The sequence below is a fragment of the Coenobita brevimanus genome, chromosome 36, assembly GCF_032717465.1.
Source record: "Coenobita brevimanus isolate Jiangsu-jjx chromosome 36, ASM3271746v2, whole genome shotgun sequence".
Taxonomy (NCBI): Eukaryota; Metazoa; Arthropoda; class Malacostraca; order Decapoda; family Coenobitidae; genus Coenobita; species Coenobita brevimanus.
Window position 1 is genome coordinate 5,343,711 of NC_136989.1, and position 14,149 is coordinate 5,357,859.

Sequence of the window (14,149 nt, forward strand, 5' to 3'; positions counted from 1 at the left end):
GATGAGCCACCTACGCCAGGCTATCCCAACTCCGTCAGCAACTCCCTGGTGAACCGTGGAGCCAACGGCGGAGCAGAGCTGCCTGCTCACAGCGGAGATCCGCCTTAGCTGCGCCACAGTGAGCGGATTTCTACAAAGCAAAGCATTCTGTAGCTTCACTTACACGTATCCGATAGTCAATGGGCCACGCTTCCATTCACTCACCATTCAAGCCCCCGGATTCCTGGCTCTATCCGATAAATCAAAAACATTCACCACGTTCTGTAGCTGCACATACACGTATCCGATAGGGTCGATCGAAAAAATTTGAAAATTCCACCCACCTTACCTTTGTCATCGTCTTCTGCCTGTAGCTCCACCAACATCAGTTCTTCGACAGAATTTTGGGGGAATGCAGCAGTATTTTCATCTTGCTCATATTCACTCTTCGTTATGTATTTTACAGCGGAATTAGAGCAGAAGTAACGAAGAATTTGAATCCCGCGGTCACCACCCTCTTTGTTTACATCTATGGGTCGCTTACAACAACAAGATGGCAGGAGTCTAGAAGCATGGAATGGAGGGTAAACATTTTTAAATTTACTCACCCTATCTTCAGCACTTGAATTAACTTGAAATATTTATTGTTGTAAAAGGTACAGAGTGCTGATACAACAAAAGAAGGTGGTGAGTCTTGCCACACACCTCCTTCAGCCAATACTGTTATATATAGTTGGTGATTGGACATTCGTGGGTGTGGCCACACTGTGGTTTTTTGGGTGTATGAAGGAAAGACAGAAGAGAGGGATGGAGGAGAGGAAAGGGCAGACACCCAAAGCATCACTACATTGAGTGAGTGGATGGAGAACCACCCCCCACCTGCCACATATTACAACAATAAATATCTTAATCAATCGAGGGCACGGCGAACCTGAACGAGCTTATAGGAATGTTCGGATGGTTGTCGGAAAATCATCTATTAATTCAAAGGCCAATGGAGGACATTAGATATAGCACATGCACGTACTTTCTCGTCCCTGAACATGCTATGTGAATAATTAGAGCGGGGATATTGCAGATTTCATTTAACATGGAGGGTCAATAAGCGTTCGTAAATTCTTGTTCGGCAGAGTTTGTTAACGTTCGCCATTATCACATAGAAACATATCCATAGAAGCATTTTATTATTATTTCTATGGCGATTCAAAATTCATCATCCATAATATTGAATTTGTTTTTATTATATCAGAGGAATAATATCTTTTACTAAGTGACGTTCGCCAAAAATATCCATAGAAACATTTAATAATTACCTCTATTGCTATTCAAAATTCGTCTTTCAATATATTAAATTTGAGTTTTTATTATATCAGGGGAATAATATGTCTTTTACTAGGTAGGTATTTGCCGTACCCAATGTTTTCTTTAAAAATTATTCCCGTCGACCTGTTGAGTTTGTGTCCATAGTCGTCGTCAGTCTTTGGCTTATATTTATTTGACCGGCCATCGAAAATTCCCTCAAAATGATTTCAAAGATCCTGCAGAGGCTTCCACTCGGGCCACGGCAAGTGCAGCAGCTCCAGCACTGGTAAGAAATGGAGGAATATGCGTCCTGTGAGGAGGTAGAGGGTGAGAGATGGAGGGGCAGGATTTGTAATTGCGATTTCGTCATTGACCCGGATCAGCTGATGGTGGTAAATTAATGTTATTTTTGCCATACGGGTGATTTAATTCAAATTTGGAGAGATTTTTGGAATTTGTGGGGTTAGATACAGCCACCATTGACCTCAGCAGTACCAGGGAGCTTTTCAAAACTCGGTAATATAGTAAAAAAAAATAATAGGTATCGATTTTGAGGGGAAAGTTGATAAACTTTTAGTACGTGTGTCAATTTTGGAAGAAATAGTGACGGTGTAGGTTAAGTAGGATATAGTGAAAATTCCATCTATCTATCTATTGCCAGACGCCTCAATCCCGTTTGGGGTGGCCACAAACAAATCGCCTCCAAGTCGCCCTGTCCCCTGCCATTTCACTGCCCTGCTCCAACTCACACCCCCCTCTCTCTTATACCTCTCCACCCCATCCCTCCATCTCATCCTTGGCCTCCCCCTCCCTCTCCCCCCTCCACCTCACTCACATACACTCTCCTCGTTAGTCTCTCATATACCTCTCCACCCCATCCCTCCATCTCATCCTTGGCCTCCCCCTCCCTCTTCCCCTCTCCACCTCACTCACATACACTCTCCTCGTTAGTCTCTCATATACCTCTCCACCCCATCCCTCCATCTCATCCTTGGCCACCCCCTCCCTCTTCCCCTCTCCACCTCACTCACATACACTCTCCTCATTAGTCTCTCATATACCTCTCCACTCCATCCCTACATCTCATCCTTGGCCTCCCCCTCCCTCTTCCCCCTCCACCTCACTCACATACACTCCCTTCATGAAAATTATTAAGTAGAAATTAGTGGAATTATTTTTTGAGAAATGGAGGTTGTAGGTTGTTACGTAGGATATATATAGTGGAAATTATTAAGGATGTAGTGAAGAATTAGGGGTGCTTCCATCCTTATAGTTTATAGTTGTGTTTTTTCTTGTGATGTAGCATAACCCATATTTCCATGGTTAATTTTGAGAAATACACTGAGGTGGTTTGGACATGTGGAGAGAATGGAGAATGAAAGACTGACTAAGAGGGTGTATGTAGGTGAGGTGGAGGGAGTGGTAGACCAAGGATGACGTGGAGGGATGGAGTTGAGAGGTATATGAGAGAATGGAGAATGAAAGACTGACTAAGAGGGTGTATGTAGGTGAGGTGGAGGGAGGGAGAGGGAGCGGTAGACCGAGGATGAGGTGGAGGGATGGAGTTGAGAGGTATATGAGGGAATGGAGAATGAAAGACTGACTAAGAGGGTGTATGTAGGTGAGGTGGAGGGAGGGAGAGGGAGGGGTAGACCGAGGATGAGGTGGAGGGATGGAGTTGAGAGGTATATGAGGGAATGGAGAATGAAAGACTGACTAAGATGGTGTATGTAGGTGAGGTGGAGGGAGGGAGAGGGAGGGGTAGACCGAGGATGAGGTGGAGGGAGGGAGAGGGAGGGGTAGACCGAGGATGAGGTGGAGGGAGGGAGTTGAGAGGTATATGAGGGAGGGGGGGGTGAGTTGGGGGGAGGGTAGTCAAATGGTGGGTGACAGAGCGACTTGGAGGCGTTTTGTCTGCGGCCACCCTTTGCGGGATTAGGGCGTTGGGCTATAGATAGATAGATAGAATTTTGAGAAGTTGGTGAATAGCCTAATTTTGAAGTTATAAGTAAAAAAGCTTGTTAGTTCATATATTGCAGTTTGAGAGCCACATAGAGAGTATCTATAGTAATTGGTAAAATCTATATCTATCTATTTATCTATTGCCAGATGCCTGAATCCAGTAAAGGGTGGCCACAAACAAATTGCCTCCATGTCACCCTGTCCCCTGCCATTTCACAGCCCTGCTCCCAGCTTACACCCCCCTCTCTCATATACCTCTCCACCCCATCCCTCCATCTCATCCTTGGCCTCCCCCTCCCTCTCCCCCCTCCACATCAGTCACATACACTCTCCTCATCAGTCTCTCACTCTCCATCCCTCCATCTCATCCTTGCCCTCCCCCTCCCTCTCCCCCTTTCCACCTCACTAACATACACACTCCTTGTTAGTCTCTCACTCCATCCTTTATACAAATGTAATATAATAAAAGGGTGGGTTAGATTAAATTATTAGATAAAATAGATATTATTTTGGTTTATTTATGGATTTAGGGTAGGACATCATCATCATCATCATCACTACCATCACCATCATCATCATCATCATCACCATCCTTCTGCCATTCATTATCATCATCATCATCACCATTATCATCACCACCACCACGACCACCACCACCACCACCACCACCCTCCTTCTGTTCATCATCATCATCACCACCACCACCACCACCACCACCACCCTCCTCCTGTTCATCACCACCACCACCACCACCACCACCACCACCACCACCACCCTCCTGTTCATCATCATCATCACCACCACCACCACCCTCCTCCTGTTTATCATCATCATCACCACCACCATCACCACCACCACCACCACCACCACCACCACCCTCCTGTTCATCATCATCATCACCACCACCATCACCACCACCACCACCACCACCACCACCACCCTCCTCCTGTTCATCATCATCATCACCACCACCATCATCATCACCACCATTACGTTTAACAAATCAACTAACGCAGTAAAACAGCAAAAAAAACACCATGAAACTGATTTAACAAAAAAACGTTTATTTACCAGCGTAGAAATAATCGGAAAAATAGATTGTCAGGAAGAGATAGATAAACATATAGAGACTGACAAGGAGAGTGTATGTGAGTGAGGTGGAGGGGGGGAGAGGGAGGGGAAGGCCAAGGATAAGATGGAGGGATGGAGTGGAGAGGATGGAGAGTGAGAGACAGATGAGGAGAGTGTATGTGAGTGAGGTGGAGGGGGGGAGAGGGAGGGGGAGGGCAAGGATGAGATGGAGGGATGGAGAGAGAGACTGACGAGGAGAGAGTATGTGAGTGAGGTGGAAGGGGGGAGAGGGAGGGGGAGGCCAAGGATGAGATGGAGGGATGGAGTGGAGAGGTATATGAGAGAGAGGGGGGTGTGAGCTGGGAGCAGGGCAGTGAAATGGCAGGGGACAGGGCGACATGGAGGCGATTTGTTTGTGGGCCACCCCTTATGGGATTAAGGCGTCTGGCAATAGATAGATAGACCAACCATTAACCGACCCCATTCCAGGATGCCTTCACTGGGGTTGTTTGGTGCGGGTGCGGCTGCATTGGGATTGTACATCACGGACTGGAAGTTAATCAATCAATTCATTCCCTTCTACAACGCTAAGTTCAAAGAAGAGGAGGAGTAGATGATGTGTGTGTGTTCTACTGTCTATTTCTACTCATCATGGTCTCAGAAGGTAAGCAGTGGAACCTTTTATTATTATTATTATTATTATTATTATTATTATTATTATTATTTATGGAAGAGGAGGAGTAGATGTGTGTGTGTTCTACTGTCTATTTCTACTCAGCTAGGACTCAAAAGGTAAGCAGTGGGACCTTTTATTTTTTTTATTATTATTATTATTATTATTATTATTTATGGAAGAGGAGGAGTAGATGTGTGTGTGTTCTACTGTCTATTTCTACTCAGCAAGGACTCAAAAGGTAAGCAGTGGGACCTTTTATTATTATTATTATTATTCATCGTAAATGTCAGGACCAACTTGCCTAATCCCGGGCTCCTATGCTTCTCATGGGGCAACATAGGATTGGATGATGCATGGATGGGTGGATTATTTTTATTATTATTATTATTATTTAAGTCAGGAAACCATTTACAACACTGGATTGTAACCGTATAACCAACCCGTATATTTTAAAAGGTAAGCAGTGTAGCAACCCTTTATTATTATTATTATTATTATTATTATTACCATCGTGTTCCCTACGTGTCAACAAGTGGGTTGGTGGAGGGTTAGTGCCCCTCCCCATAAAACAACAAACTCAAAGACAAACGGCCACCCCTTACCGGATTATGGCGTCTGGCAATAGATATTATTATTATCATTATTATCATTTATTTTATGTAGTGGGCAGTAAGAAGTTACCTAACCATTTTATTCTTTATAGGAAATCCCCAAACATGACCTGAATACAGTATGTCCGATCTTGCCTGGAAAACAGCTCGTTAGAAGTAGGCCTAGTCCGCCACGTTAAATATACAGATGCCTGATGTAGCTGCGAAGATTGCCACTACATGCTTTGAGGTACAGAATAAGTAGGAGAGGAAAGTGTGTTTGGTTAGAGTGAGTGTATGTAAAGGTTTGCTAAGGCGGCATCATACACTCCCTCTTCCTCCACCATGGCACACCCACTCCCTCTTCCTCCACCACGGCACACCCCCTCCCTCTTCCTCCACCACGGCACACCCCCTCCCTGTTCCTCAGTTCTTGTAACCACCTCACATACTCCAGCAACTTCAGACCCACAAGACAGTCCACTAGAGTCTGCCTGGCCACAGCTTCCATATCGAATGCTGGTCACAATCTGATTTCCACTTGTTAATTTAATCTATCTATCTACCTATTGCCAGACGCCTCAATCCCGTTTGGGGTGGCCACAAACAAATCGCCTCCAAGTTGCCCTGTCCCCCGCCATTTCACTGCCCTGCTCCCAGCTCACACCCCTCTCTCTCATATACCTCTCCACCCCATCCCTCCATCTCATCCTTGGCCTCCCCCTCTCTCTCCCCCCCTCCACCTCACTCACATACACTCTCTTTGTCAGTCTTTCACCCTCCATCCTCTCCACTACATCCCTCCATCTCATCCTCGGCCTCCCCCTCCCTCTTCCCCCCTCCACCTCACTCACATACACTCTCCTCATCAGTCTTTCACCCTCCATCCTCTCCACATGGCCAAACCACCTCAGTGTGTTCCTCATAACGCTTCCTATCACATCCACATCTACACCACAACGCTCCTTCACACTCTCCTTGTCAGTCTCTCACTCCATCCTCTCCACATGGCCAAACCACCTCAGTGTGTTCCTCATAACGCTTCCTATCACATCCACATCTACACCACAACACTCCTTCACACTCTCCTTGTCAGTCTCTCACTCCATCCTCTCCACATGGCCAAACCACCTCAGTGTGTTCCTCATAACGCTTCCTATCACATCCACATCTACACCACAACGCTCCTTCACACTCTCCTTGTCAGTCTCTCACTCCATCCTCTCCACATGGCCAAACCACCTCAGTGTGTTCCTCATAACGCTTCCTATCACATCCACATCTACACCACAACGCTCCTTCACACTCTCCTTGTCAGTCTCTCACTCCATCCTCTCCACATGGCCAAACCACCTCAGTGTGTTCCTCATAACGCTTCCTATCACATCCACATCCACACCACAACGCTCCTTCACACTCTCCTTGTCAGTCTCTCACTCCATCCTCTCCACATGGCCAAACCACCTCAGTGTGTTCCTCATAACGCTTCCTATCACATCCACATCTACACCACAACGCTCCTTCACACTCTCCTTGTCAGTCTCACCCTCCATCCTCTCCACATGGCCAAACCACCTCAGTGTGTTCCTCATAACACTTCCTATCACAATAAAAAGTTAATATAGACCACAAGAATAAATTGCGTTTACTGAACAATTTTAGCTAAAGTTTCCCCACCTGGTACAAGATTAACACAGACTCACTTGGGTTCTAATCCACCCACAAGCTGTGAGCGGAAATTGTTATACGCTGGGTGGTAACCATATAACCAAACCATACGTGTCAACAAGTGGGTTGGTGGAGGGTTAGTGCCCCTCCCCGTAAAACAACTAACTCAAAGTCAAATGGCCACCCCTTACCGGATTATGGCGTCTGGCAATAGATAGATAGATAGACAAATGGCCACCCCTTACCGGATTATGGCGTCTGGCAATAGATAGATAGCTAGATAGATTTTGCCTCACAAGCGAAGTCTCACTCACCATGCATCAGTTTGGCTAGCAGGTCACAAAACTGGCTCGCATATTCACCACTTTCATCCCAGCGTGACACCACCTTAAGACACAGGGGAAATGGAGGAGGCGCACCACGAAGAGGATGCACTGTTTATACACGAGATATGTATGGGTAGTAGTGTTGGTCTGGCCTTTGACTACTTTGTAAATGTGAGTTCCCTGCCTGAGAGTGTTGTGCAAGGCCAGCCACCACATCACCGCCATGGTAGTGCCAAGTACTAGACAGGTGGTAACCACCTGTCTAGTACTTTTTGGCAGGTGACCCGGGACTGTGCAGGGCAGGGGCGGCCATCTTCACTGAGCTGGACACACACTCTTGCCACATGCCCTACAAACCTACATATGTATGGTTTCATGTGTGTGTGTGTGTGTGTGTGTGTGTGTGTGTGTGTGTGTGTGTAATTAGGGTTAGGATGATGTGGAGAGGATGAAGAGTGAGAGACTAATGAGGAGAGTGTATGAGTGAAATGGAGGGAGGGGGAGGCCAAGGATGAGATGGAGGGATGGGGTGGAGAGGTATATGAGAGAGGGGGGTGTGAGCTGGGAGCAGGGCAGTGAAATGGCGGGGGGGACAGGGCGACATGGAGACAATTTGTTTGTGGCCACCCTGCATGGGATTAAGGCGTCTGGCAATAGATAGATAGATAGACAGATAGATAGGATAATAACAGTTCTTTTTTCCTTCCAGATGCAGTTCGCCATCCACGACATATTGGAGTTTGTTTAATAAGTCAAATTTTCGTGTACAAAAATGTGTATATGTAAAAAGCCATTGAAAATAATAAAGACATTTCCATAGAGAGTTTTTATTTTCTCCTGTTTTAGAAATAAATTAGAAGGATTTTACTCCAGAGGGAGGGGAAGGCCGAGGATGAGATGGAGGGATGGAGTGGAGAGGTGTATGGGAGAGGGGTGTATGTTCGGGGATGGAGAGTGTGACTAACTAGGAGAGTGTGCTGGGTATGTGAGTGAGGTGGAGGTCGAGGATGAGATGGAGGGATGGAGTGGAGAGGTATATGAGAGAGGGATGTGTGAGCCGGGGGGGGGGGTGCAAGACTAACTAGGAGAGTGTGTGTGTGTGAGGTGAAGGGGGGGGAGAGGGAGGGGGAGGCCAAGGATGAGATGGAGGGATGGAGTGGAGAGGTATATGAGAGAGGGGGGTGTAAGCCATCTCATCCTTGGCCTTCCCCTCCCTCTCCCTAACATATAAAGTGATATTAACCAGCCATATCCAAAAATAAATCACTAAGGAAGAGGTGTTAGGGAGCTTCCATGACCAATGATATTAAGAACCTGTGTATTTACCTGACTGGGGTGGCTGTTAATACTTCCTAACACCTTTCCCTAACTGACTTATTCTGTTCAATACACCTTAGCATCTTCTTGTGAGGGGGGGAGAAGGAGGGGGAGGCCAAGGATGAGATGTATTTATATATGTGAAGTGAAGGAGCGTTGTGTGGATGTGGATGTGATAGGAAGTGTTAGGAGAAATACACTGAGGTGGTTTGGCCATGTGGAGAGGATGGAGAGTGAGAGACTGACGAGGAGTGTATGTGGGTGAGGGAGGGGGAGACTGAGGATGAGATGGAAGAATGGAGAGACTAACAAGGAGAGTGTATGTGAGTGGTGGAGGGGGGGAGAGGGAGGGGGAGGCCAAGGATGAGATGGAAGGATGGAGTGGAGAGGTATATGAGAGAGGGGGGTGTGAGCTGGGAGCAGGGCAGTGAAATGGCAGGGGACAGGGCAACATGGAGGTGATTTGTTTGTGGCCACCCCTTACGGGAGAGGCGTCTGGCAATAGATAGACAGACAGAAGCACAGTACTAAGGGTGTGTACTGTACTAACAAGGACTGCCAAATAGAAGCACATTACATTACTCTTTATGCTCTAAGTACATCAGAGGTATTAACATTACATTAGAGTACTGTACTAAATATGGCAGTGAAGTACATTACATTACATTACATTACACACTGAGGATCAATACAGGGTTGTTTTATTACACACACACACACAGGTAAAGCTGTTTTATTTTGTACACACACACACACACACACACACACAGCATATCCACAGGTAAAGCTTAGTTATTTATTACATTTTTACATATACACACACGCACACAAACACATACAGCACATACACAGGTAAAGCTGAGTTATATATTTATTTTTTTTGACAGAGTCCCTAGAGAGGTGGTGAAGTGGGCAATGAGAAAGCTTGGCTTGGAGGAGTGGCTGGTTACGGTGGTTATGGCCATGTATGTGGGTGGATATGTGTGTATGTGGGTGGATATGTGTGTATGTGGGTGGATATGTATGTGTGTGGGTGGATATGTATGTGTGTGGGTGGATATGTGTGTATGTGGGTAGATATGTACATGTGTGGGTGGATATGTATGTATGTGGGTAGGTGTACATGCTCACACCCAGGTGAGAGTGAATGGAGATTTGAGTGATGAGTTTTCTGTGAATGTTGGTGTGCCTCAGGGGTCAGTCTTGAGTCCCATGTTGTTTATCATGGTACTTGAAGCCCTTTCACGTGACTTTAGAAACAGACAGCCGTGGGAGTTGTTGTATGCTGATGATTTGGCTTTGATTGCGGAGAACGAAAGGGAGGCGGAGGAAAGGTTTAGGAAGTGGAGAGATGGTTTGGGAGGTGGAGGAAAGATTTAGCAAGTGGAGAGATGGTATGGGGGATGGAGGAAAGATTTAGGAAGTGGAGAGATGGTTTGGGAGGTGGAGGAAAGATTTAGGAAGTGGAGAGATGTTTGGGGCACAAGGGCTTAAGAGTAAATGCAGATAAAACACAAGTGATGGTGTCTAGGGCTGGTGGTGGTACTGTCAAAGAGAGTGGCCATGTGTGGTTTGCCACAAGGGCGTGGGAAGTAATTCCATCTTGTGCGGTGTGTGTGATAAATGGGTGCATAAGAGATGTAGTGGTATTAGAGGTAGACTGTGGGATTATGCAGTGTTTGTGATAAGTGGGTGCATAAGAGATGTAATGGTATTAGAGGCAGACTGCGGGATTATGCAGTGTTTGTGATAAGTGGGTGCATAAGAGATGTAGTGGTATTAGAGGTAGACTGTGGGATTATGCAGTGTTTGTGATAAGTGGGTGCATAAGAGATGTAGTGGTATTAGAGATAGACTGTGGGATTATGCAGTGTTTGTGATAAGTGGGTGCATAAGAGATGTAGTGGTATTAGAGGTAGACTGTGGGATTATGCTGATTTCACGTGTGTGGTGTGTCAGGGAGAGCAGGTGGAGATTGTCAGGCGTGAAAGGATTGATCTTGCTGGTGAGTCTCTTGAGTGTGTGGAAGAGTTTTGTTATTTGGGAGACATGTTGTGTGCTGGAGGTGGGGCTGGAGCAGCTCTGTGGCTGGAGTGAGGAGTGGTTGGAAGAAGTTCAGGGAGCTGTTGCCTCTCCTGACATTGAGAGGACTCTCCCTACGTGCTAAGGGGTCTTTGTATGCAGCATGTGTTAGGAGTGTAATGCTGTATGGCAGTGAGACCTGGGCAGTGAAGGAGGAAGATATTCACAGGCTCAGACGTACAGAAATGACAATGATTAGGTGGATGTGCAGTGCGTCCCTACGTCCAAGGCCTGGAGGGGCTGGGTTTACAATGGAAGAGTTGAGAGGAAGGATGGGACTGGAGTGTATTGGTGTTGTGATGAGGAGGGGTAGACTGAGATGGTCTGGGAGGAAGGATGGGACTGGAGTGTATTGGTGTTGTGATGAGGAGGGGTAGACTGAGATGGTTTGGGAGGAAGGATGGGACTGGAGTGTATTGGTGTTGTGATGAGGAGGGGTAGACTGAGATGGTTTGGGAGGAAGGATGGGACTGGAGTGTATTGGTGTTGTGATGAGGAGGGGTAGACTGAGATGGTTTGGGAGGAAGGATGGGACTGTAGTGTATTGGTGTTGTGATGAGGAGGGGTAGACTGAGATGGTTTGGGAGGAAGGATGGGACTGGAGTGTATTGGTGTTGTGATGAGATGGGGTAGACTGAGATGGTTTGGGAGGAAGGATGGGACTGGAGTGTATTGGTGTTGTGATGAGGAGGGGTAGACTGAGATGGTTTGGACATGTGGAGAGGATGGGGGATGATAATTGGGTGAGGAAGGTGAGAAGTGTTAATATTGGGGGTGGGGTTATGAGGGGTAGACCGAGAAAGACATGGGACGAGGTCATTAAGTGTGACCTCAGGGTTAAGGGACTGAACAGGGAGGCTGCAATGGATCGTGCAGCGTGGAGAGCCGCCATTAGGTGACCAAGGCCGACACATGCAAGCATGTTGGAGCCTTTAAAAACGAAACGAAACGAAACACACATACACACACACACACACAGGTAAAGCTTAGTTATTTATTACATTTTTACACACACACACACACACACATACACACACACACACACACACACACACAAACACATACATACACAGGTAAAGCTGAGTTATATATTTATTTTTTACACACACACCCACACACACCACACACACATACATACACACAGGTAAAGCTGAGTTATTTATTACATTTTTACACACAGACAGACAGACACACACCCACACCCACACACCCACACACACTATAAATACTACATCATTCACAGTAAGGGAAAAACAACGTAATATTTGCAACTCTCAGCTGTCCACCGGCTTCATGTTTTTGCCACACACTGTTGCTGTTCCGAGTCTCCCTGGTGAGCAGACCCATTGACCACAGGTAAGCTTGTTCCTGTGGGGGCCATCAAACACATTCCAACTCTTCCATTTACTTCTGTCTCTTCTCTCTCTCACCTCTCCCCAATTTTCTCTATCTTTAACACATCCTACCTCTCTTCCATTTCTTTCTCTCTCTCTCTCCTACTTTCTCTATTTTTAACACCTCCTGCCTCTCTTCCATTTCTTTCTCTCTCTCCTCTCTCCTACTTTCTCTATCTTTAACACCTCCTGCCTCTCTTCCATTTTTCTCTCCTCTCTCTCATTCTCTCTACCTTTAACACCTCCTGCCTCTTCCACTTTCTGTCTCTGTGTTTTTCTGCCTCTTAACCTCTTCTCTCTCACTTCTCTCCCATTTTCTCTATCTCTAACGCCTCCCGCCTCTCTCTTACTTCCCCCGGGTCATCCCTAACCCCGCCAACAGGGCCTGGGTCAGCTGGGATCTCGGGTCACTGGCCGGCTCTGTCTCTTTAGCCTTGTCGTCTTCCTGCGCCTCATCCGCCAGTTCGACGCTGCCCTCCGTCACCTCGTCATCGTCTTCGTCTCTCATCAGCGTCCTGTGCAGGCCGTCAGCTTCACAACCGGAGTCAAATTGGGGTCGGCTCAAACTGTCCTCCCCCTCAGACTTCTGCCTCGTTCGACCCTTTGCGCTCCACACTCGTTTACTACTAGTCATTGCACTTCTGGAAATTGATAGGGGGTTGTATATGAGAGACTGACATGGAGAGTGTATGTGAGTGAGGTGGAGAGGGAGGGGGAGGCCAAGGATGAGCTGGAGAGAATGGAGAGGATGGACAGCTAGAGACTGATGAGAAGAGTGCATGTGAGTGAGGTGGAGGGGGAAGAGGGAGGAGGAGGGATGGAGTGGAGAGGTATATGAGAGAGGGGGGTGTGAGCTGGGGGGATGGAGAGTGAGAGACTGATGAGGAGAGTGTATGTAAGTGAGGTGAAGGGAGGGAGAGGGAGGGGGAGGCCAAGGATGAGATGAAGGGATGGAGTGGAGAGGTATATGAGAGAGGGTGTGTGTGAGCTGGGAGCAGGGCATTGATATGGCACGGGACAGGGTGACATGGAGGCGATCAGTTTGTGGCCACCCCTTATGGGATTTAGGTGTCTGGCAATAGATAGATGGATGGATAGACAGATAGATAAATAGACAGACAGACAGACAGATAAATACATTGATGGACTGACAGATAGATAGATAGATAGATAGATAGACAGACAGATAGATAGACAGACAGACAGACAGATAGATAGACAGACAGACAGATAGATACAGACCTGGTAAGTGTACAGCTGTTCAGACTGGTGGCGCTAGTGATGCCGGTGGAGGGAGTGGACGAGTGAGCATCGTCCGACCCCACACTGGCCAGCATCTCGCCCCGATCGCTCCCTCCGCTGTGGCCGAAGCTCCCACTGGACGACACACCAAGTGGCTTGAAGGGTAGGCCTCCTCCTTCAAGGCTACGCACCACAAACTCGTCCAGGAAGCTAAGCGTAAGGTCCACCGGCAGCTGCTTTGTCATAATTGCCTCCTGTCTCAGTAACACCCTCCTACTCAACTCCGGATTGCCTAACCACCTAATCACCTCGTTAGCATGTTGCCGCACGGTTAGGTCCTCACATCCACTGCGGTACGGCTGGAGTAGCGCCACAATCTCCGCACAAACACTGGGGTCGTTTAATCCGATGTTGTTAAGGCACTGGAATACCGAGAGATCACACAGTTTGAGGTCGACAAGGTGTAGTTTCTCCAGTAACGAGTCGGTGAAGTACTTGGAGACTTGCTTGGGGTCGGAGAGATAGTGGAGGTTGAGGATG

General features: G+C 47.1%; 1 protein-coding gene and 1 long non-coding RNA gene across 2 annotated transcripts in view; one reads left to right on the forward strand and one right to left on the reverse strand.

The window, feature by feature from the left end:
* The first annotated feature begins 1,432 nt into the window (after positions 1-1,432).
* On the forward strand, positions 1,433-8,393 carry LOC145396291 (uncharacterized). Its single transcript, XR_013896762.1, has 3 exons — positions 1,433-1,567; positions 4,804-4,978; positions 8,284-8,393. It is a non-coding gene; the product is annotated as an uncharacterized LOC145396291 (long non-coding RNA).
* Positions 8,394-12,449: 4,056 nt separating this feature from the next.
* LOC145396340 (AP-4 complex subunit epsilon-1-like) overlaps positions 12,450-14,149 on the reverse strand; it is an 11,853-nt gene continuing 10,153 nt past the window's right edge. Inside the window, exons 9-10 of the mRNA XM_080269740.1 lie at positions 13,610-14,149; positions 12,450-13,008 (exon numbers count right to left, since the gene is read on the reverse strand). The exon at positions 13,610-14,149 is cut by the window's right edge and continues 112 nt beyond it. Of these exons, the coding sequence (XP_080125866.1) occupies positions 12,714-13,008; positions 13,610-14,149 (835 nt within the window). The 3' untranslated portion in view covers positions 12,450-12,713. The remainder of the gene's footprint in view (positions 13,009-13,609) is intronic.